This window comes from Manihot esculenta, chromosome 10 (genome assembly GCF_001659605.2).
Source record: "Manihot esculenta cultivar AM560-2 chromosome 10, M.esculenta_v8, whole genome shotgun sequence".
Taxonomy (NCBI): Eukaryota; Viridiplantae; Streptophyta; class Magnoliopsida; order Malpighiales; family Euphorbiaceae; genus Manihot; species Manihot esculenta.
In genome coordinates this window covers 22,775,767-22,799,544 of record NC_035170.2, presented here as the reverse complement: position 1 = coordinate 22,799,544, position 23,778 = coordinate 22,775,767, and the positions used below count along the sequence as shown (strand labels likewise).

General features: G+C 40.6%; 1 protein-coding gene across 1 annotated transcript; it reads left to right on the top strand.

Annotated features, from left to right (window-relative positions):
• The first annotated feature begins 22,527 nt into the window (after nucleotides 1-22,527).
• Nucleotides 22,528-23,028, top strand: LOC110624245 (pathogenesis-related leaf protein 6). The gene has a single exon (XM_021769354.1). The coding sequence runs from the start codon at nucleotides 22,528-22,530 to the stop codon at nucleotides 23,026-23,028; it is 501 nt and encodes a 166-aa protein (XP_021625046.1).
• Nucleotides 23,029-23,778: the final 750 nt, after the last annotated feature.

Genomic DNA, 23,778 nt, shown 5'->3' with positions numbered 1-23,778 from the left:
TCTGAGTAAATAATCACCTTGGTCCCAAGTAGATAGGACCGAAATTTCTCCAATGCAAACACAACAGCTAGCAACTCTTTTTCTGTGGTTGAATAATTGCATTGGGCAGCATCTAGAGTGCGTGAGGCATAGTGAATGACATGAGGAGAGTTACCTACACGCTGTCCCAACACTGCACCTACAGCAAAGTTGCTGGCATCGCACATGATCTCAAATGGAAGGGTCCAGTCAGGTGGCTGGATGACTGGGGCAGAAATCAGCAGTGATTTGATCAAATCAAAAGCTGTTTTGCAGATGTCATCAAATTTGAATGGAACATCCTGCTGTAATAACCTGCACAAAGGCTGAGTTATCTTGGAGAAATCCTTGATGAACCTCCTGTAAAAACCAGCATGTCCAAGGAATGATCGAATCTCCCTAATGCTAGTTGGGTAGGGCAGATTTTTGATGGTGTCAATTTTAGCTTTGTCCACCTCAATCCCTTTTGCTGAAACAATATAGCCTAAGATTAAGCCATGGCTGACCATGAAGTGGCATTTTTCGTAGTTGAGAACTAGATTTGTCTCCAAACACCTTTGAAGTATCGTCTCCAAGTTGGAAAGGCATTCATTGAATGAGTTGCCATACACCGTAAAGTCATCCATGAAGACTTCAATAATTTTCTCCACACAATCAGAAAAAAAATACTCATCATGCACCTTTGGAAAGTGGCTGGTACATTGCAAAGACCGAAGGGCATCCTCCTAAATGCGAAGGTGCCAAATGGACATGGGAAAGTGGTCTTCTCTTGATCTTCAGGTGCAACGGGGATTTGATAAAATCCTGAATATCCATCAAGGAGGCAGTAATGACTTTTCCCAGCAAGTCTTTCAAGCATTTGATCCATAAATGGCAAGGGAAAGTGGTCCTTCCTTGTGGCTGTGTTGAGCTTCCTGTAATCCATGCAAACTCTCCACCCATTTTGCACACGAGTGGGTACTAACTCTCCTTCAGAATTGGGGACAATAGTAATACCTGTCTTCTTTGGTACCACATGGATGGGACTCACCCATTTACTGTCAGAAATGGGGTAGATTACCCCAATATCTAAAAGTTTTACTATTTCTTTCTTCACAACCTCCATCATTGGTGGATTCAGCCTTCTTTGAGCCTCACGAACAGGTTTGCACTCATCCTCCATAAGTATCCGATGCATGCATGTTGAGGGTGATATGCCTTTGATGTCCTCCAAGGTCCACCCAATTGCCCTCTTGTGTTTTCTCAACACCTCTAGGAGTTTTTCTTCTTCTTGTGGACTGAGCTGATTGGAAATAATAATTGGAAGTGTATTTTCAGCCCCTAAGAAGGCATATTTGAGATGGCTGGGCAAGGGTTTCAGATCTGGTGTATCTGCTGCCTGTTCTGATTTCTGCTGTTTGCTGTCTGATTTGGGCTGTGATTTGGGCAGATTATCTGGTGATCTGGGCAAATCACTCTCTGTTGTGTCTGTCTGCCCCAGTGATTTGGGCAGATCGTTTGGTGATTTGGGCAAATCACCCGCCACCAGCTGTGAACAGTACTCCATCTAGTCTGTATCGGTGTTGCTGTCCACTTCTTCCCTCCAGCAAAGACCTTCATAAAGTAAGTTTTCTTGATCACAATCAAAAATTTCTTGACTTAAATCATCAATAACATCAAGGCCATAAACAGGAGAAACATCATTGGGGAATTTCATGGCATCATAAACATTAAATTTGATAATTTCCCCTTCAAACTCCATGGTCAATGTGCCATCATGCACATCAATTTTAGTTCTTGCTGTGCTTAAGAATGGTCTCCCAAGTAAAATATCAGAGGTTGTGTTGCTCTTGTCTTCCTCCATGTCAATTACATAAAAATCTGCTGGAAATACTAGTTGGTCAACTTGCACCAACACATCTTCTAGCACTCCCTTGGGGTAGACAACAGATCGGTCAGCCAATTGGATCACTATGCTGGTGCCCTTGAGTGTACCTACATTCAACAAGTTAAAAATGGAAAGAGGCATGACATTTATTGAAGCTCCAAGGTCACACATGGCCTTCTTTATTCCCACATTGCCTATTTTGCATGAAACCGCGAACATTCCTCTATCCTTGCATTTGGTTGGAAGTTTCCTTTGGATGACAGCTGAAACACACTCCCCCACACTTACCTTTTCACGTTCAGCAAGTTTCCTCCTATTTGTGCATAGCTCTTTGAGAAATTTGGCATACCTTGGAATTTTCTTAACGGCATCAAGTAGAGGTATATTGATTTCCACCTTGCGAAGGGTCTCAAGTGTAACGACCCGAAAATCGGACCGCTACCGGCGCTAGGATCCGGGTCGACTTAAGGCCGCCGGGACCCGTAGCAAGCCAAACATACATCCTGGAAACCTGATTAATCCCATACATGATCAAGGAAATACATAAAAATTTAAAACCTTTCTTTCATACATCCAACTCAACCTGAACATACATTACATAACCATAAACATGACCCCTCTGTGGGATCTCAACAATGCCCCAATGGGCAAATACATCATGAGATGAGTTGGCTTACATCTGTATCATCAAATATCTAAGATCATGCATCAAAGGGATTACAATACTCATAGGGTCAAGCACATCTATAACCTCAATATACCTCATTACATACATACTGAAATCTCTTACATTATATCATAATACAATTGTCATGTCCACAGTCTAACTATTACATAAACATACTTCAAAACTCTGGCTAACCTCCTGGTCTACCCTGTACCTGCACATCTGGGGTTAGGGGAGAGGGGTGAGCTACAAAGCCCAGTGAGCAGAATAGTGAAAACATATAATTAAAATCTCATGCCATTATGTAATGCAACACATCACAACAAATCACATCTCGGATGGTATTGTCACCTATAGTCCTCTACATAGTCCAACTGTGCCGGGACGTAGAATGGGTACAACCGGTCTTTCCCTTAACATAACATATCATACAGTCCAACTGTGCCAGGGACGTAGAATGGGTACAACCTGGACTTCCTCTTACATCGTGCCAGGGACGTAGAATGGGTACAACCTGGACTTCCATACCATATCATGCCATAACATCATCATATCATATGAGGACTAAAGGATCATCCAATGACCAATCCACATCAACATCATAAATGCAATGCAACATATTCGTGAATACTAATGCAAGCAACCTACTATATCTCATGGCATTCATGATGCATGGATCATGCTCAAAATTCATATTTCGTTTATTTTAAAACTTAAAGTTTATTCCACTCACCTCTGGCTAGCTCTGACAAACTCTGTAGCAGCTGGCTCACTGCTGAGGTCCTCGGTTCCTCGGGTCCGAACCTATACAGGTGGACTCCAATGAGGGACCAAACATACATAAACATAACTCTAACATACTCCCCAAAAACCCCCTAAAACATCCCGAAAACATCACATAAAAACATGCAAGAAATGGCTGAACAGGGCACTTTCGGCGGCAGGTTCGGCGGCCGAAAGTCCCAGACAGAGGCGAAACTTATGCATGTTCGGCGGCACCTTCGGCGGCCAAAAGTGCCAGACAGAGACGAAAGTCTCCTTTCGGGGGCAACTTTGGCAGCCGAAAGGCCTGCCTCTCCAGCTATGTTCGGCGGCCGAAAGCTCCTTCGGCTGCCGAACCTGGTTTCTGCCGAAGGGCAGAAACTTGGCTCCCTTAAGCATTTTCGCCTCCAAACTCACCAATCATGCATAAACTTGTTCTAAAACATGCATACAAGTTCCTAGGGGTCTCAAACAATCAAATACCCCAACTACAACACTTCAAACACACACAAACAACATACATTGCTCAAATCGTCATCAAAACCCATAAACTCAACTTAAAACTTACTTAAAACATATAAGGAGCTTAAGATCGGCTCTTACCTCTTGAAGATCGAGAGGGAGACGACCTAAACTTGGAGATCCACGAAAATGAGCTCCTGAGTTCCCAAAGCTCCAAAACTTGTTTCAAAAGTTCAAAACCTTCAATGCAAGCTTAAAACTCAAGAAAAATGGTGGGGATTTGAAGGAAGAACACTAGATTTGGAAGAGGGAGGTCGGAAGCTAGCAGTGGCCGAAAATGGGAGAAAGCTCGCCCATTTCGGCTAAGTGACCCTTTTATAGTGGCTGGCCAGGCCACGTTCGGGGGCCGAACTTGCCTCCGCATGCCTGCCATGTTCGGCGGCCGAACTTGAATTTCGGCGGCCGAACCTGAACTTCCCTCACTCATGCTTTCGGGGCCTAACGTGCCTCCAAAACGCATGCATGTTCGGCGGCCGAACTTGACTTTCGGCGGCCGAACCTGGGTTTTCCTCCAAATACTTTTCATGCAAAAACTCATTAAATTTTCATGCTTAAAACCATGAAATGCCTTAAAACATTTTATGAAAACATGTTTCTACCCTACTAGAGGCTTCCGACATCCGAGATTCCACCGGACGGTAGGAATTCCGATACCGGAGTCTAGCCGGGTATTACATTCTCCCCCCCTTAAGAACATTCGTCCCCGAATGTACCTCAACTAGTACACAAGGCATGGCATAAAACATAACATACATACCTAGCACATCAACATATAGGGATCTAACCTTAAAAGAGATGAGGGTACTGCTGGAGCATAGACTCCCGTGTCTCCCAAGTGCATTCTTCCAAGTTGTGGTGGTTCCACAAGACTTTCACCATCGAGATTTCCTTGTTTCTTAACTTTCTGATCTGGGTGTCTATGATCCGTACTGGCTGTTCAACATAGGTGAGATCCTCTTGGACCTCCACATCAGGCTCACTAAGAACCTTGCTCGGATCTGACACAAACTTCCTCAACATTGAAACATGGAAAACCGGATGGATTCTTTCCATTGAAGCAGGTAAATCCAGCTTGTACGACACATTCCCAATCTTTTGGAAGATTTCAAAGGGTCCGATGTATCGTGGGGCTAGTTTACCTTTCTTCCCGAAACGAACCACTCCCTTCATTGGAGACACCTTGAGCAATACCAGATCCCCCTCCTGAAACTCTAACTGTCTCCTGCGGACGTCTGCATAGCTCTTCTGTCTGCTTGCAGCAGTCTTGATCCTTTCTCTGATTATGGGTACTACCCTGCTGGTGATCTCAACAAGGTCAGGCCCTGCCAAGGCCTTTTCTCCAACTTCTTCCCAGCAAACAGGTGACCTGCACTTCCTCCCATATAAAGCTTCATATGGAGCCATCCCGATGCTAGCATGATGGCTGTTATTGTAGGCAAACTCCACCAAAGGTAGATGCTGCCTCCAAGAACCGCCAAAGTCCAGCACACACATTCTGAGCATATCCTCTATGGTCTGGATGGTCCTCTCTAACTGTCCATCAGTCTGGGGGTGGAAGGCAGTACTGAAATCCAACCTAGTACCCATGGCATTCTGCAGACTCCGCCAAAATCTAGAGGTGAACTGGGGCCCTCTATCTGACACTATCGAAACAGGAACCCCATGCAGCCTGACGATCTCATCCACATATACCTGCGCCAACTTGTCCACAGAGTAGCCACTCCTGACAGGAATGAAGTGAGCAGATTTGGTGAGTCTGTCCACGATCACCCATATGGAGTCCACTCTGTTGGACGCCGCCGGTAACCCCACTACGAAGTCCATAGCTATATTTTCCCATTTCCATTCTGGAATAGGTAGCGGGTTAAGCATTCCAGCCGGCTTCTGATGTTCCAGCTTCACCCTCTGACACACTTCGCAGGCTGACACGAACTGTGCCACTTCTTTCTTCATCGCTGGCCACCAATAAACTTTCTTCAAATCTTGATACATCTTGGTGGCTCCGGGGTGAATGCTGTATCTTGCACTATGAGCCTCTCTCATAATGTCTCCTTTTAACCCAATGTCATCTGGTACACATAATCGACTCCCATAGCGGAGGATCCCCTTGCTGTCGAATCTGAACTCACTATCATTGCCTGACTGAACAGTCCTAGCAATCTTCACTAACTCCGGGTTCTCATGCTGTTTCTGAGCCACCTGCTCCAGAAACACGGGTGCTACTCTCATCTGGGTCACCAAGGCACCTGTACCAGACAACCCCATCTGTAGACCTTCCTCAAGAAGCTTGTAGAACTCCTTCACCACTGGCCTCCTCTCTGCCCATATGTGGGATAAACTGCCTAGTGACTTCCGGCTTAGGGCGTCTGCCACGACATTCGCCTTACCCGGATGATACTGAATCTTGCAATCATAGTCACTTAGCAGCTCCACCCATCTCCTCTGTCTCAAATTCAAGTCTCTTTGACTCAGGATGTACTGCAGGCTTTTATGATCTGTAAAGATCTCACATTTAACCCCATAGAGGTAGTGCCTCCACATCTTGAGTGCAAAGATTACTGCTGCCATCTCCAGGTCATGTGTGGGGTAATTCAACTCGTGCTTCTTCAGCTGCCTAGAAGCATAAGCGATCACCCTCTCATTCTGCATCAGTACACAACCCAGTCCCACATGGGATGCATCACAAAAGACCGTAAAGTCCTCATCACTAGATGGCAGAGCTAAAACTGGTGCTGAAGTCAACCTCTTCTTAAGCTCTTCAAAACTCTCTTCGCACTGGTCGGTCCACAGAAATTTCTGATTCTTTCTGGTCAACCTGGTCAGAGGAGCTGCTATCTTAGAGAAGTCCTGAACGAACCTCCTGTAGTAACCTGCCAAACCCAAGAAACTTCTAATCTCTGTCACTGAAGTGGGTCTAGGCCAGTTAGCCACAGTTTCTGTCTTCTTGGGGTCCACCTCAATCCCATTCTCTGACACTACATGCCCCAAGAACGAAATGCTCCTCAGCCAGAACTCACATTTAGAGAACTTGGCATACAGGCCATGTTCCCTCAAAGTCTGCAAGACCAACCGCAGATGATGGGCATGCTCCTCTGCATTCCTGGAATACACTAAGATATCATCTATGAAGACAATAACGAAGTGATCCAGGTACTGGCTAAATACTCTGTTCATGAGATCCATGAATGCTGCGGGGGCGTTGGTTAACCCGAACGGCATTACAAGGAACTCAAAATGCCCATATCTGGTCCTGAAAGCTGTCTTCGGCACATCTTCATCCCTTATCCTTAGCTGATGGTACCCCGATCTCAGATCTATTTTGGAGAAACAACCTGCTCCTGCTAACTGGTCGAATAGATCATCGATCCTTGGCAAAGGGTACCTATTCTTGGTAGTGACTTTGTTCAACTGCCTGTAGTCGATACAAAGTCTAAGGGATCCATCCTTCTTTCTCACAAACAAGACCGGAGCACCCCAAGGTGAGGTACTCTGTCGGATGAAACCCTTTTCTACCAGCTCTTGCAACTGTTCTTTCAACTCCTTTAACTCGGCTGGGGCCATCCTGTAGGGAGGGATAGAGATCGGTCTAGTTCCAGGCACCAACTCTATCTCGAACTCTATCTCCCTAGCAGGTGGTATACCTGGAAGCTCATCCGGAAAAACATCCTGAAACTCTCTGACAACTGGCACCGAGGCCGGCTCCCTGACCTGACTGTCTAGTTCTCTCACATGGGCTAAGTACCCCTGACATCCCTTCCTAAGCAACCTACGAGCCTGAAGAGCTGATATCAGACCTCTAGGTGTGCCCCTCTTGTCTCCTCTGAAGACGACCTCTGACCCGTTCTGATCTCTGAACCTGACTACCTTGTCCCTGCAGTCCAAGGTAGCACCATGGGTAGATAGCCAATCCATCCCTAGAATGACGTCAAAGTCTGTCAAATCTAGAACCACAAGGTCGGCGGAGAGGCATCTTCCCTCAATAAAAACTGGACTGAACTGGCAGACTGACACTGCCACCGACGGGTCACACTTGGGTCCACTGACCCATAGGGGACACTCTAACCCAGAGACTATCAGACCCAACCTCTCAACGGCTCTCGGAGCAATAAATGAATGAGATGCACCCGGGTCCATTAATGCATACACATCAGAACACCCAATGACGAGATTACCTGACACCACGGTGTTGGATGTGTTAGCCTCCTGCTGAGTCATGGTGAAGATCCTGGCTGGAGCTGATGGACCTTCACCTCGGGAACCAGAAGAAGAGGCTGCCCCTCTCCCTCTACCTCTGCCACTGCCCTGAGTTGTGGCTGGAACTGCTGGCTGTGCCACACTACCAGAAGCTGTCTGCTGGGGCTGGCCCATAAAAGGCGCTCTAGGACAATCCCGAGCCATGTGTCCCTCCTATCCACATCTGAAACATGTGTTAGTCCCAGCTCGACACACTCCCCTGTGTGGTCTTCCACATCTCTGGCATTCTGTACCATCTGAGCCTGAGCTCGAGCCACCGCCAAATCCCAGACCGGATTTCAACTTGCTCCAAAACTTATTCTTCTTCGACTTCCTGGTGGTGTTATCCCACCTCTTCTTACCTGAGCTCTGAGAAGAGAACCCTGGTCCTCCTCTGCCTGGGGTCTTAACCCCTGAAGACTGGGTCACTGACTGCTTCACTGACCCTTCAACTATAGCACTTGCTTCCATTCTTCGAGCCATATCCACCACAGTGTGGAAACTTTCTCTCTCAGCTGACTGAATCAACGAGGAGTACCTGGAATGCAGTTTCATAACATACCTCTTGGCTTTCTTCGTATCTGTATCTAGAGCTTGCCCTGAAAAAGGCAATAGCTCCAAGAATTTATCCGTGAACTCCTCTACACCCATGTGTTCTGACTGCCTCAGTTGCTCAAACTCAATCATCTTCAGTTCTCTGGAACTGTCTGGAAAAGCCCATCCAGCGAACTCATTCGCAAATTCTTCCCATGTCATACCGTCTAGTCTCGGGTCCACATAACACTTGAACCATTCCCGTGCCTTCTTGCACTTTAAAGTGAACCCTGCCATCTGAATGGCCCTGCTGTCACTTGCCCCTAGCTCATCAGTTATTGTCTTCACCACTCTCAGATACTCAAAGGGGTCATCCCCTGACTTGTATTTGGGAGCATCCAACTTGAGGTAATCTGTCATCTTTACCTTGCTCCCATTAGCTGAGCTAGGTCTAGGAGGTTGAGTAACTGGGGCTGCTGGTTCTGTAGGTGGTGGAGGTGGAGGTGCAGCATTCCCCGAGGTGGGGTTTGCCGGGTTTGGATAGAAAGGTGAGGGTGGATAAGCTGGGTACTGTGTGTAAGGTGGATAGAAAGGTGGATAAGGCATGTAGGTAGGGTAGGGGTTAAAGCTGGAGTAATCCGATGTACCTCCCATCGGATACCCTGAACCCTGTGGGAAGGGTGGATAATGGGGTGGAAAACCATACCCCGAGGCCTGAACGCCTCCCTGAGACTCCCCTGTCCCTTCTTCCTCCATGCTCACATCCAGGTTCCCATCCCTCCTCTGATCCTCTTCCATAACCTCCCTCACATCTGAAGAACTTCCTCCTCTATCAGTCCCCCTTCTGCTAGCATCAAAAGACCTTCTAGGGTCCCTTGACACTCTTTCTCTGTTGGCTCTACAAGACATTGCCCTAGGCAATGTGGGAGGACGGGCGCTCGTGCCCTCATCCTCAGGTGGCACTCCAGTCAATCGTGCAGATCGACGAGTTTCTCTCATCCTGTTTTTCAGAAAAACAGTACACATCATACAAGCATTAGCATCATATGGTTCATGTGGGCACACATGAACCCTCATCACATACATCACATAGCATAGCATATCATCATGGCAAGACAGGACTCCACATCCTATCCTAGTGGACATGACCTTCCTATTGTGCTTGACCTTCTATAACATCTATGAGCCCGACACTCTAGGTCCGATCCTATGAACCTAGGGCTCTGATACCATTCTGTAACGACCCGAAAATCGGACCGCTATCGGCGCTAGGATCCGGGTCGACTTAAGGCCGCCGGGACCCGTAGCAAGCCAAACATACATCCTGGAAACCTGATTAATCCCATACATGATCAAGGAAATACATAAAAATTTAAAACCTTTCTTTCATACATCCAACTCAACCTGAACATACATTACATAACCATAAACATGACCCCTCTGTGGGATCTCAACAATGCCCCAATGGGCAAATACATCATGAGATGAGTTGGCTTACATCTGTATCATCAAATATCTAAGATCATGCATCAAAGGGATTACAATACTCATAGGGTCAAGCACATCTATAACCTCAATATACCTCATTACATACATACTGAAATCTCTTACATTATATCATAATACAATTGTCATGTCCACAGTCTAACTATTACATAAACATACTTCAAAACTCTGGCTAACCTCCTGGTCTACCCTGTACCTGCACATCTGGGGTTAGGGGAGAGGGGTGAGCTACAAAGCCCAGTGAGCAGAATAGTGAAAACATATAATTAAAATCTCATGCCATTATGTAATGCAACACATCACAACAAATCACATCTCGGATGGTATTGTCACCTATAGTCCTCTACATAGTCCAACTGTGCCGGGACGTAGAATGGGTACAACCGGTCTTTCCCTTAACATAACATATCATACAGTCCAACTGTGCCAGGGACGTAGAATGGGTACAACCTGGACTTCCTCTTACATCGTGCCAGGGACGTAGAATGGGTACAACCTGGACTTCCATACCATATCATGCTATAACATCATCATATCATATGAGGACTAAAGGATCATCCAATGACCAATCCACATCAACATCATAAATGCAATGCAACATATTCGTGAATACTAATGCAAGCAACCTACTATATCTCATGGCATTCATGATGCATGGATCATGCTCAAAATTCATATTTCGTTTATTTTAAAACTTAAAGTTTATTCCACTCACCTCTGGCTAGCTCTGACAAACTCTGTAGCAGCTGGCTCACTGCTGAGGTCCTCAGTTCCTCGGGTCCGAACCTACACAGGTGGACTCCAATGAGGGACCAAACATACATAAACATAACTCTAACATACTCCCCAAAAACCCCCTAAAACATCCCGAAAACATCACATAAAAACATGCAAGAAATGGCTGAACAGGGCACTTTCGGCGGCAGGTTCGGCGGCCGAAAGTCCCAGACAGAGGCGAAACTTATGCATGTTCGGCGGCACCTTCGGCGGCCGAAAGTGCCAGACAGAGACGAAAGTCTCCTTTCGGGGGCAACTTCGGCAGCCGAAAGGCCTGCCTCTCCAGCTATGTTCGGCGGCCGAAAGCTCCTTCGGCTGCAGAACCTGGTTTCTGCCGAAGGGCAGAAACTTGGCTCCCTTAAGCATTTTCGCCTCCAAACTCACCAATCATGCATAAACTTGTTCTAAAACATGCATACAAGTTCCTAGGGGTCTCAAACAATCAAATACCCCAACTACAACACTTCAAACACACACAAACAACATACATTGCTCAAATCGTCATCAAAACCCATAAACTCAACTTAAAACTTACTTAAAACATATAAGGAGCTTAAGATCGGCTCTTACCTCTTGAAGATCGAGAGGGAGATGACCTAAACTTGGAGATCCACGAAAATGAGCTCCTGAGTTCCCAAAGCTCCAAAACTTGTTTCAAAAGTTCAAAACCTTCAATGCAAGCTTAAAACTCAAGAAAAATGGTGGGGATTTGAAGGAAGAACACTAGATTTGGAAGAGGGAGGTCGGAAGCTAGCAGTGGCCGAAAATGGGAGAAAGCTCGCCCATTTCGGCTAAGTGACCCTTTTATAGTGGCTGGCCAGGCCACGTTCGGGGGCCGAACTTGCCTCCGCATGCCTGCCATGTTCGGCGGCCGAACTTGACTTTCGGCGGCCGAACCTGAACTTCCCTCACTCATGCTTTCGGGGCCTAACGTGCCTCCAAAACGCATGCATGTTCGGCGGCCGAACTTGACTTTCGGCGGCCGAACCTGGGTTTTCCTCCAAATACTTTTCATGCAAAAACTCATTAAATTTTCATGCTTAAAACCATGAAATGCCTTAAAACATTTTATGAAAACATGTTTCTACCCTACTAGAGGCTTCTGACATCCGAGATTCCACCGAACGGTAGGAATTCCGATACCGGAGTCTAGCCAGGTATTACATCAAGTATCTCTCTTTCCTCTTTTTCTTTCTGAGATCTTGCAAATCTTTTGGGAAAGGGAGGATGTACCTTGAATTTCTTTGCTGGTTGTTGTTTCTTCCCTTGACTGGACTCTGCCTGGTCTGTTGATTTGGGCAGATCACTTTCTACCTTTTCTGGTGATTTGGGCAGATCATTGCTGGGCAGATCAGTTTGCCTAGTGATTGGGTCAGTGATTTGGGCAAATCGACTGCCCTGATCACTTTCTGGCAGAATTTCCTCCATGGCCTGTTTTTGCAATTTTTCAGCCTTGCTGTCTTGTAGCTCTTTTCCACTCCTCAATGTGATGGCACTAGCATTTTGTCTTGGATTTACCTCAGTTTGGGAAGGTAGCTTTCCTTGTGATTCAAGTTTGTTCACTGAAATGGCCATTTGACTCATTTGTTTCTCAAGATTTTGCACAGTATTTGCTAAAGTCTTCACAATCTCTTCAAGAGGTGCATTGGAGTTCTGAGGTGTAGCTTGAGCTTGATTCCTTTGTTGGTAGCTTGGATATTGATTTCCCCTTGCATAACTGAAATTTGGATGGTCCCTCTAACCTGGATTATAAGTATTTGCATAGGGATCATACCTTCTTTGCCCATTGAAACTTCCAACAGCATTGACTTGCTGGTCCTCTTCTTGAAGGGAAGGACATAGATCAGTTGGTTGGTTGTTGGCACATATTCCACATGGCTTGGGCTGCTGAATCTGCTGGACTTGTTGGGTTTGACCCTCAACAAGGCTACGGACAGCATTGGTGAGATCAGAAATTTGGGATGCCAAAATGGATGTACTCACCTCATTTACCCTTCTTGGTGGCTGCTCTTAGTCTCCAAATTGCTGAGAAGCTACAGCCATGGTGGAAATTAATTCCCTCATCTCTCGAGGTGATTTTCTTTCAATTGATCCTCCACAGGCTGCATCAATAAATTTTCTCTCTGAGGGTAGCAGACCTCCATAGAAGTACTCAATGAGAGATTGGTCAGAAATATCATGCTGAGGGCAGCTTGTGCACAACTTTTTGAACCTCTCCCAGTACTCATACAAGCCTTCAGAGTGCTTTTGCCTTATGCCACTTATCTCTCGACGGATGCCTATGGCTTTTGAGATAAGAAAGAATTTTCTCAAGAATGCTCTCACCATACCAGCCCATGATGTGATGGATCCGGGTGGTAAGTAGAATAGCCATTCCTTGGCATAGTCATCAAGGGAAAAAGGGAAGGCTCTAAGCTTGACATCTTCTTCGGGAATACCTTGAGGTCTCATGGTGGAGTACACAATGTGGAATGCCTTCAAATGCTTGTGAGGATCTTCATTTTCTAGGCCTCTGAATTTGGGAAGGAGATGGATCAGACCTGTCTTAAGCTCAAAAGGTGCTGTTAATGGGGGATATGCAATGCATAAGGGTGCTAGGTCTCCTGCTGGTTCAGCTAGCTCTCCGAGAGTTCTTTCCCGTGGCTGTGGTGCTTGGACAGGGACAGGCAGGTTCCTAGCTTGAATTTCAGCTTCTTCACGGACAGCAGGTTGTTCTGCCATTGTGTGATCTTCTGTAGTAACCTGGATTCGGGTATCTGGTTCAAATGCAGCAGTGGCTGTAGGCGAATCTGGTGGTGCAAAAAATTCTGTTGGTGTAGAAAATTCTGCAGCAGGGGCTGTAGGTGATTTTACTGGTGCTGACGAGGATGCTTTGGAGGCTTGGTTCCTCAAGTTTTCTTGCTTCCTTAAGCTCTTGGCGGTGCGTTCTATCTCTGGATCGTAAAGAAGATTGTCTTTACAGCCAGACCTGGTCATAAAGGAAAAATACGTTAGTTTAAATCAATTCCCCGGCAACGGCGCCAATTTTTGATAAGCGGTTGTTGAAGCCGTCAAAAATAAACCTATTATCAATCAACAAATAAATTTGCAGATAGTGGCGATAGGGTCGAACCATAGGGAATTGACACTAAAGACCTTCCTAATAATGACCAAGACAAGTAAATAACAAATAATTAAAAGAGGGGGGGTTTTGTTTTGATGATGATGTATTAAAATTAAATAGCAAAAGAAAGCAATAATTTAAATGAATGAAAATCTCAATGGGAGAAGGATTCTAGTTGAAGTATGAGTCTATTTCAGTTTGTTCAGAATTGATCATTGATTATCTAGGACTCCTATTTTATTTCAATAAATTAGTTTTGGTTGTGGAAGACGCTTCTCACAATCCAAATTCCTCTTTAGTTTTAGTTTGATTAGGAAACGTTCGCTAACCAAACACTAATCAACAAGTTGCCAAGGAACGTCCTTGGGGCATTTAGCATCGAACAACTCTTGATTGCATTAAGACTTAGAGAAATCCAATTCTATCTTTGCCAACCGCGTGGTCAAGTCTAGATTATGCAAGTGATTATAGATATGCTCAAATAATCTAAGCAATTACGGACCTAAATCATTCAAACAGTTTATTACTCAAGCAATTTAAAAGCAACGGGCCCTTATTGATTCTAAAAGTAAAGTAATAATTATGGAAAAAATCTAGTTGCATAAATATTAAAAGCAAACAAGAGTTTAACAATGGAGTTTTAAATCTCCCAATTCATCACAAATCTGAATTTCCTCAATTTCAACTAGAAAAGAAAGGAAATTAGCCACTCATGGTGGACTAAATAAACAAAAGATGAAAAGAAAGGAAAAGGAAAGAAGTTGCAGGGTTTCTGGCGAGGGGAGAAGTTGCTGAGTAGCTGATCAGAAGATGCCCCTTGCTGGTTTGGAGGTTGCTCTTTTATAGCTAAAGAATTCCATCCATCTAGGGTTTTGAAATCCCTTTTTGATTTGGTGTTTGATTCCTCTTTTGATGTTGAATTTAATTGCAATTGGACTTCCTTAGGCGAGAAACTCTTTCGTGGCTCTTGAAATTGTGTTGGTAGTGATTGAGCTGGATTTGGACTTCTAAAAATTCGAAATTCGGTTCCCTGCTGTTTTCCCGCCTCTGCTGTCAATTTCTGCTGTCAAGGTGATTTGGGCAGTTTCTGCGAGTGATTTGGGCAGATCACTTGCCCAATCTGCCCCAATCGCTCTCTGGGATTCAGTCCAGTTTCTGTCTCTGTCTCTGCGAGTGATTTGGCCAGTTTCTGTGAGTGATTTGGGCAGATCACTTGCCCATATCACTTCTGCCTGTTGCCTCCAGGTTTCTGCTTCAGCTTGATCTGGGTAGTGATTTGGGCAAATCACTGACCCATTCACTTTTTTGTCATTTTCTGCACTTTTTCTCCATTTTTCCAATTTCTTCCTTTTCTGTAAAAACAAGGTAAAAACCATAAATTAAGCTAAATAATGTGTAAATAAACAGTAATAAATATAATAAAAATGTGGCTAAATTATGCTTGATCAGATAGCCAGTGGCAAGTCTAAGTACTTACTGGAGGAACATGAAGTACATGGTAACTTCAATTTTGAGAGCGATGATAAGGCCAGGCACAAAGCTTTCCTGCATTATGAGATTTATTCTTGCAAAAGTATAAGTGATGCTGCCTTAACTCAGTTAAATTTGCTTGATGGAGTTTATGTTTTGAGTGATAATATTGGATGGTGGAAATTTTTTGCAATTAACTGGCCCTCTTATGTTGAGCTATGCCGTGAATTTTATGCTATCTATGAGTTTACTTATGACGTGCAGAATTTTAATTTAAATGTACCTATTATTCATTTTAGATTGCAAAATAAATTGGTATATTGTTCAATCACTAGTTTCAATTTGCATCTAGGTATTTATGACAATGATTATGTTAAAACTACTATATACTTGGACTCTCTATGTGACTATCCAGTTAGTTGGAATCCAGACTTGGTCTATAAAAAATTAACAGGGAATCCTACAATTGAGTTTAAGGGGGGTAAATCTAAAATAAATGATATCCAGAGCCCTACCCTTAGGTACATTTACAGGTTCCTTTGTTATATACATTTTCTAAAAAAAATAAAGATCCCACCAAGCTGACCAAATATGAACTCTTGTTTTTGTGATACACGTTGAATAAACGTAAAGTTAATTTTAGTTTTTGATTGGCCTCCCAGTTTAAGACCATTTCTTATACAACATGGCATCTATCTAGGTTCTGGGATATCCATGCTAGCTGTAACGTTGGATTTGCTTGATATAGCGGATATCAATTTGCACATTGTTGAACATATTCTTCCTCTTGATATTCATGCACTTAAATCTATGGGTTTATTTTGCCTCAATGAGAGAAAAGAAATTGTGTTTTGTCCTCCAGTTCCTATTATTCCACCACGATCGCGTTTATTTCGGACAAAGAACAAGTCAGGCCCAGCCACCTCAGTAGCACCTCCAGAATATGATGATCATGCCCACTTAATAAGAATTGAGGCAAAAATGAACCACATTGATGCTAAATTGGCTACCATTCTCTCCCACTTTGGGCTACCTATACCCCAATCACCATCAGCCTGAAGTTTTAAAGGCGACTTACTCCTTAGAGAAGTTCTTTAATCTTTTATTTTGTTTTACTTTTATAATGAGCTTCCCTATTGTTTGAATTTTTTTCACATTGAATACAATGTGAGGAGTAAGTGTGTGGAGGGGGGTGGGGGGGAAGTGTTGCATAAAAATGTTTCTTTTTGATTGCCATGAAGACTGATTTTACATACTACTTTTTTGCTTTGTTTTCTCTTCTACTGTTCCGCACAAAATTTTTTTTTTTCTGCTTGCTGTTCACTACAAGAATTTTTAATAACACTAACGGAAATTTCCGTTAGTAAATAATAATATTCCGTTAGTAAAATATTTTCCTTGACAACGGAATTGTTCCGTTAGTAATACCAACGGAAACTCCGTTGGTAATCCGTTGGTGATTCATAAAATTATAAAATCATCCATATATTTTCAAACATTTTCATATACATTCATCCATCATCACCCTGTACATTGATATACATCCATCATCACCCTGTACATTCATATACATCCATCATCACCCTGTACATTATTCATTCATATACATCCATCATCACCCTATACATTATTCAACTACATACGTAAAAACCAAATCAATCATTATATAAAATAAAATATATTTAAAACTTAAAGATTTCATAATTATATTACATATATTAATTTTGTACAACAGTTATAAATTAAAAATAAAATTACCAACTGGTCAGAACAAAAGATACATACTAAACTAAACTAGCAAGCTCATCATCTGTATCATCATCACTGTCTGTATAATGATTACCAATGACAGGGGCATCATCATGCTGCTGCTGTGGAGACGGCGCTGGAGGTGCCGGAGGAGCAGATGTCTGAGTGGATGTCCCAACACCTTATTGTGCCATCATCCTATGCATAAACGCCTGCAATTCCTCCACCACTATGTTAAGTCGACCATTCTTTGTCTCTAGCCGATCAATTTTATTCTGCATCCTGTTCATTGCTTCAATGGTAGGAGGATCCACTCGGCATGCAGACGTGTATGAAGCGGAATAATATGATGATTCATGAAAATATGCAGAAGCCTAGGACCCTAATCTATAAACTCGACTCTTTTTCTGCCCACCAACTGCCTCGTAGTAAAGTTGGGCCTTATTTATGGGTGTCGGCTCATTGCTTCCCTCTTATTGCTGTATTGTTGCTTCCTTTAGTTGTATGTATTTATCCTGCATTATAAATTTTAAATAACTTATTACTAATATGAATTAAGTACATCCAAAATTGATTATAAATACATTTATTATCAACTTACATAAATAGCTTTTGACCTAACATCAACAAACTCCTTTGTCCCCTTTCTCTTATGTGTGGCATCGAAAAGCTCATGAGAATGTGGTTCTCTTCCTAATCTTTCTCTCTATTACCAAGTATAAGAAGGATAACAATTAGCATCGCAATAAAATATTTATAATAAAATAAATATTAAAGGGATTATTAATACCTTCCTCTGCTGGTGGAAATATTATGAAACTGATTCACAAGCGTGCTTGGAAATACCAAATCCTGCCCCTCCAACCTCACTGTGCCTATTGGCAGAAAACTTGTTACACCTCTATTTATATTCAGAAGTGTTCCAAGTTTCCTGCCATTTCCTCAAAATAGAATCTGGTGTAGCTAGATTCTTTGTCTTTCCTTTTCTGATTTCACACATAAGGCCCCTATATCTCTCAGTAGCCTTTTTCTGCCATGCAATTTTGACCAAGCTGTCAATTGCTTGGTCCCATAGGAAGTATTTCTGCAAAAAGATTAAAATATATGAGTAGTTAGTAATTATACATTTCATATTATAGTTCAATATACTTTAAAAATTATGGTTCACCTTGAATTATTGCCAATCAAACTCCTTCGTGTCATTCGGTACTATCTTCCAACATTGCCCTTCCATGACCAATCTTTCTTTTATTATCAGGGTGATCCTGCGACTGCACAACTCCGACGGATGTAAATTACATGAACAACAGTAGGTTAGTATAGGGAAATAATGAAACTAATAGTAATTAAAAAATAATTAATTATTACTTGTTATTAATGAGTGAAATGGTATGTCGGAATGACCGTATGCCACCTACAGTAGTGGTCGAACCCATAGATGCTGGAGTAGATGCTGATGCAGATCCTGCTGCACTAGCTGATGCAGTAGCAGAAGAGGATGCAGGATGAGATGACTATGAATGTGATACCAAATGTCGTGGAGCTGGAGTGGGACGGTGAGGATCTATAGTGTGACGGTGAGGAGCTGGAAGGGGACGGGGAGGCAATGCAGCGGTACATAGAGGAACTGGTGGACATGATTGATCACCATGAGATGGCTGTACTCTAGATGCAAGTGGTACCCATATCTGAAGCTCCGTATCACCAAGTCCTGTCGATGTCCGTGGTAACTGCGGCTCATGCTCCGCTACGTCAATTGCAGTCGCCTCCTCTTGACTTGTATGATCAGGAAGTCGAACCGGTCCTTTGGGCTTCTTAAACATTCCACATCCCTTCATCTGTGAAAAAAAATAGTCAATACCAAAAAATAGTATAAAGTTCATTAACATTAAATAAAAAACGTGCAGATGTAGTAAGTTACTTACAGAGAAAGAATGGAAATATACAACTCTAAACTAATTGAGAATATAAATTAATTCATTCTGATTCATACGAATCGAACTCATTATCACCATCTATATCTACATCTGAATCATGGTCACTAAGAAACTCATCTTCATCTGTCGATACATCATCATGAATCTCAGTCATTCCTCCACTTGGATCATTCAGGCAGTGTTGTTCAGTTACATCATCCAGATTTACTTCTGCGTAATCAATCTCATCTTCTTAGAAAGGTTCATCTATCTTGGAAGATATATCAGTTACTTCTGTAACGGGTCTACCTTTAACTTTCATCGCAGTCCACCAATAATTTGTCACGACGCTTGCTCGGGTATGAAGCATAAATAACCTGTGTTGCCTGGGAAGCTAACATAAATGGCTCGTACTTGGTGAATATTTGCTTATTGTTAACATCAACTATTCTATACTGTCTATGTACCTTGGTTCCAGTATTTGGTGTTGGATCAAACTATTCACAATTGAACAGTACAGTCCGCTTAATTGGTAACCCTAGATACTCCAATCACAACACCTCTACCAACTGTCCATGGTTGTCACTTTTTTCTAAACTATATTTGCTTCCTTTTATACATACACTAAAATTCATTGTGTTCATATTCAAACTTCCTTTGATTGTGTTGAATTTACATCCATTAACACAATACCCATCAAAAGTGGTGACACTTCTCAGTGGTCCCTTTGACAGATCTTGTATAAACTGATTATCTACATTGTTCTGCAAATCATGGGCATACTTGTAAAACCATTGGGCAAACTCTGTATCTGTGATATTTGGTTGTGTCGACTTTACTCGCTCTACATATATGCTATACATATAAATTAACAAGTAGTATTTTACCATGATGTACAATTTAAGAGAAATTATACTATTACTATAACTAACAATACATACTCAATATATGTTTTCACTTCTGGACAATTTAAGAAAATATATGTTTGAGCAGCTCAGATTTCATCTTTAGTCATATATCTCGATTTTCCCTTTCCGAGAGTTCTACCTGTGCATTTGAATATGCTTAATTTACTTGGTACATCGTCATCGGAGACAACTTCAAGCAAGTTGCGTGAAATCTTTCGATGTCTTGTCATGACATGTGCTTCAAAATAATGAGCAGAAAATGCTGCTGCTTCTTCCACCAAGTAAGTATTGCATATTGAACCTTCAACCCTTACTTTATTTTTGACATTATTCTTTAAATTTTTCAGGTATTTAGTGCATGAAAATAGAAATTACAAATGTCTAGTGAGTAAATCATCATGCTAAGCAATATACGTAAATGATTAGTAAGTATACCTCTCAAATGGGTACGTCTACCGATATTGTAATGGTCTTGCAATTAATGCCTCATATTTAAGGTGTACTGGTAAATGTTTCATTGAATCAAATAGACTTGGAGGAAATGCTCATTCAAGCTTACAAAGGATCACATGAATCTGTTCGTTTAACCATTGCATGTTCCAATTAGTAACTGTAGTTGAAGTAAGTTCTCTAAAAAAATTTTTAAGCTCTGCTACTGGTTGCCAAACATTATTTAGTAACAATTTTCTGAGAGCTATAGGAAGAATTCATTGCATGAAAACATGACAGTCGTGACTTTTCATACCAAATAGTCTAAGCTTCCGACTATCAAAACATCTCCCTAGATTGGAAACATATCCATAAGAGAATTTTAGTGTTTTCAGCCAATCACACAGTTTATTGACTTGAGCGTCAGAGTGGTTATTATAGATGCTGACCATCTCACTTTTTCCTTCTTGCAGATCTAACCAATCACATCACAGTTCCTATCCGCTCACATCATAATTTTAGTTCCAGCAATGTAAATTTCAAATGTTAAAAAATATTATGTAAAATAAATGGAGGTTTAATCACCGTCCGAAATCCATCGACACAAGATTAATATGACCATATAAATAAGAATTATATTTTATTTATTTATTTTCATTACCAGAAAGGTGTTATTAATTAAAAGAAACAAAAGAAACTTAATATGGACATTACTAATCAATTTTAAAATATATTACATATAGATTTTAATAATTCAAATTATGTGAATTATTCAAATACGTTATATCGTCTAATCAAGTGGTAGAATTCTAATAATAATATCAGAATATTATTTTATTTGATAGATTTATATATTATTTTATTTAAAATTTCATATTTTATTTTATTTAGAATTTCATATTGTATTCACAGTGTTCTCTATTTTATATGTTTATACTTAAAATATTATGAATTGTACAACATCAATTTTTTTATTTAAATATTATAGAAGAAAATAAAAGGAAAAAGTCATTTTTTTAATTGTAAAATATTCATTTTATCCATTCCAATTACAATTTAAATATAACTCTAAAATTTAAAATATATTTTTATTTATTTTGCACTAGTAAATTGAAAAGAAAATGAATAGTATTATATTTGTTATTTTCTATCCTTATTTCTCTTATTTATCCAAACACAACAAGTTAGGAAAATAATAATATTTTCCTTCACAATTTTCTTTTTTTTTTTCTCCATTTCAAATAAGGGTTTAGTTGTGATTGATGAAAAGTATAAAGTTTTTAGGAACAAAATGCTATCGGTATAATAATAGTTTAGAAAAAAATATTAATTTAAAGATGTCTTTATTTAGAAAAAGAAAAAGGGAAATAAAAAAGGATTATGAATAATTATCTCCATCATACAACTTAACAGAATGTATCGGAAAGCTAAAAGGAAATTTAAAAAAAAAAGGATTAATCAAAGTATTTTATCAGTTGTCAAGAACATGCGTACACAAATTTGCAAAATGTATTTGGTAAATAATAATTTAGTTGTTAATTTTTTTTCTTAGAAAAAAATCACATTAACTTTTTAGGGATTTAATTTCTTTTCTTATATTCTATTCTATATAAAGAAATAAATCTTCCAAAATTAATAATAATTATTTGAAATGAAAAATAATATATGATTAGTAACCATTTATATATAGTTATGAATATCTCATTGATTTTGTTATTATTTATTTCTTTAAAACGTAATTTTTCATTTTACTTTTTCATTTTCCTCTTCAAATAATGAAATATATGGCTAATCATGGAGAAACTTTAAAGACAAAAATAGTAACTCTGCCTACTCTAGATCAGAGTTTATATAATATAATCATTTTAAAATCAGACTGAAATTAATTATTTCTAAATCGATAAAAATTATATTAATTCGAATTTGATTCATAAATCAAATTAAATCATTCGAAATGGGTAGGCCTAAGTCTCTAGACCTGTGAAGTATTGAGTTTAATCGTAGCCTTATATATATAAGCCAAATGTTTGATTTCAGTATAATACAAAATCCATATCCAGCAACAAATGAAGACCCTTTTCTCACCATTAGCTATATACTTGATAGTTACTTTAGCCATAGCTCACATCTCCAAAGCTCAAAATTCTCCCAAAGATTACCTTCAAACCCATAATGCAGCTCGAGCAGAGGTTGGAGTTTCGCCTTTGATATGGAACGCAACATTGGCAGATTTCTCCAAAAACCTTTCAATTCAGAGGATCAAAGACTGCAATTTGGTGGATGCGTCGCCACCTAGTGGGTATGGTGAGAATATCGCCGAAGCCAGCTACCCCATCGCAGGCGTTGAAGCTGTGAAACTGTGGGCTAATGAGAAAGTTTACTATGACTATGATAAGAATGAATGCGTAGGTAGAAATTGCTGGCATTACATTCAAGCTGTTTGGAATCGAACCATTGGCGTTGGATGTGAGAGGTCTCGATGCAACAATGGGATTTGGTTTGTCTCTTGCAACTATTACCCTCCAGGCAATTTATTTGATCGACCTTATGCAAAACCCAAGAATTAGGTTTTTGTTTTAATGTAATTTAAGTGTTAGTATCACGTCTGTCAAATATAGCTTAAAAATATTTAATAATAAAATAATATATATTGCCTTCTCTTACTATATTCATATTTTCCTTGTCTTTATTACATTAAGACATTATTGCACTACTAAAAAAATAGGCTTAGGATTACGATTCAAATTTATTTTTTTATATATTTTAATTGTAGTTATAAATTAATATTTTTTTGCGTCTAGAAAGTATAATGCAGCAGTTTAGTTATCTTTTCATAACAGAAAAAAATGTGGTTAAAATTATTATTTCACTGAATATAAAGTAAACTTTTTTATTAAAATATATATTACATATAGTAAAAAAAAAAAATTTTGTAACAGTTTCAAATTCTGCGAAACGATTGTTTTAATAGTATTAAGATAATAATTTTTCAATAAAAAGATGTTATTTAAATTTTAAAATTTAGTAGTTATGTGCAATTTTTTAGTGGAGAACAGTGGAATTTAGTATCGAATTAAATCTGTGAAGAACAGTGGAATTTAGTATGAATGACATTTTTTTTAGCAAAAATATGTAGGTGAGTAGGATAAAAAAAGATCCTATAGGACTGAACTGGATAGGTAAGATTCTGACTGCAAAATGAATATAATTTATGGTATAATGAGGTGATTTATCAGCTTAATATTAATCAGCACATGATGTAGATTATCAAAGTGATTTTTCATCAAAATTTTTGTAAGGCAACAAGTTTGTTAAAA

Bases quoted from the DNA above. Each gene is read 5' to 3' on its own strand.
- LOC110624245 (XM_021769354.1), top strand. From the start codon at position 22,528: ATGAAGACCCTTTTCTCACCATTAGCTATATACTTGATAGTTACTTTA.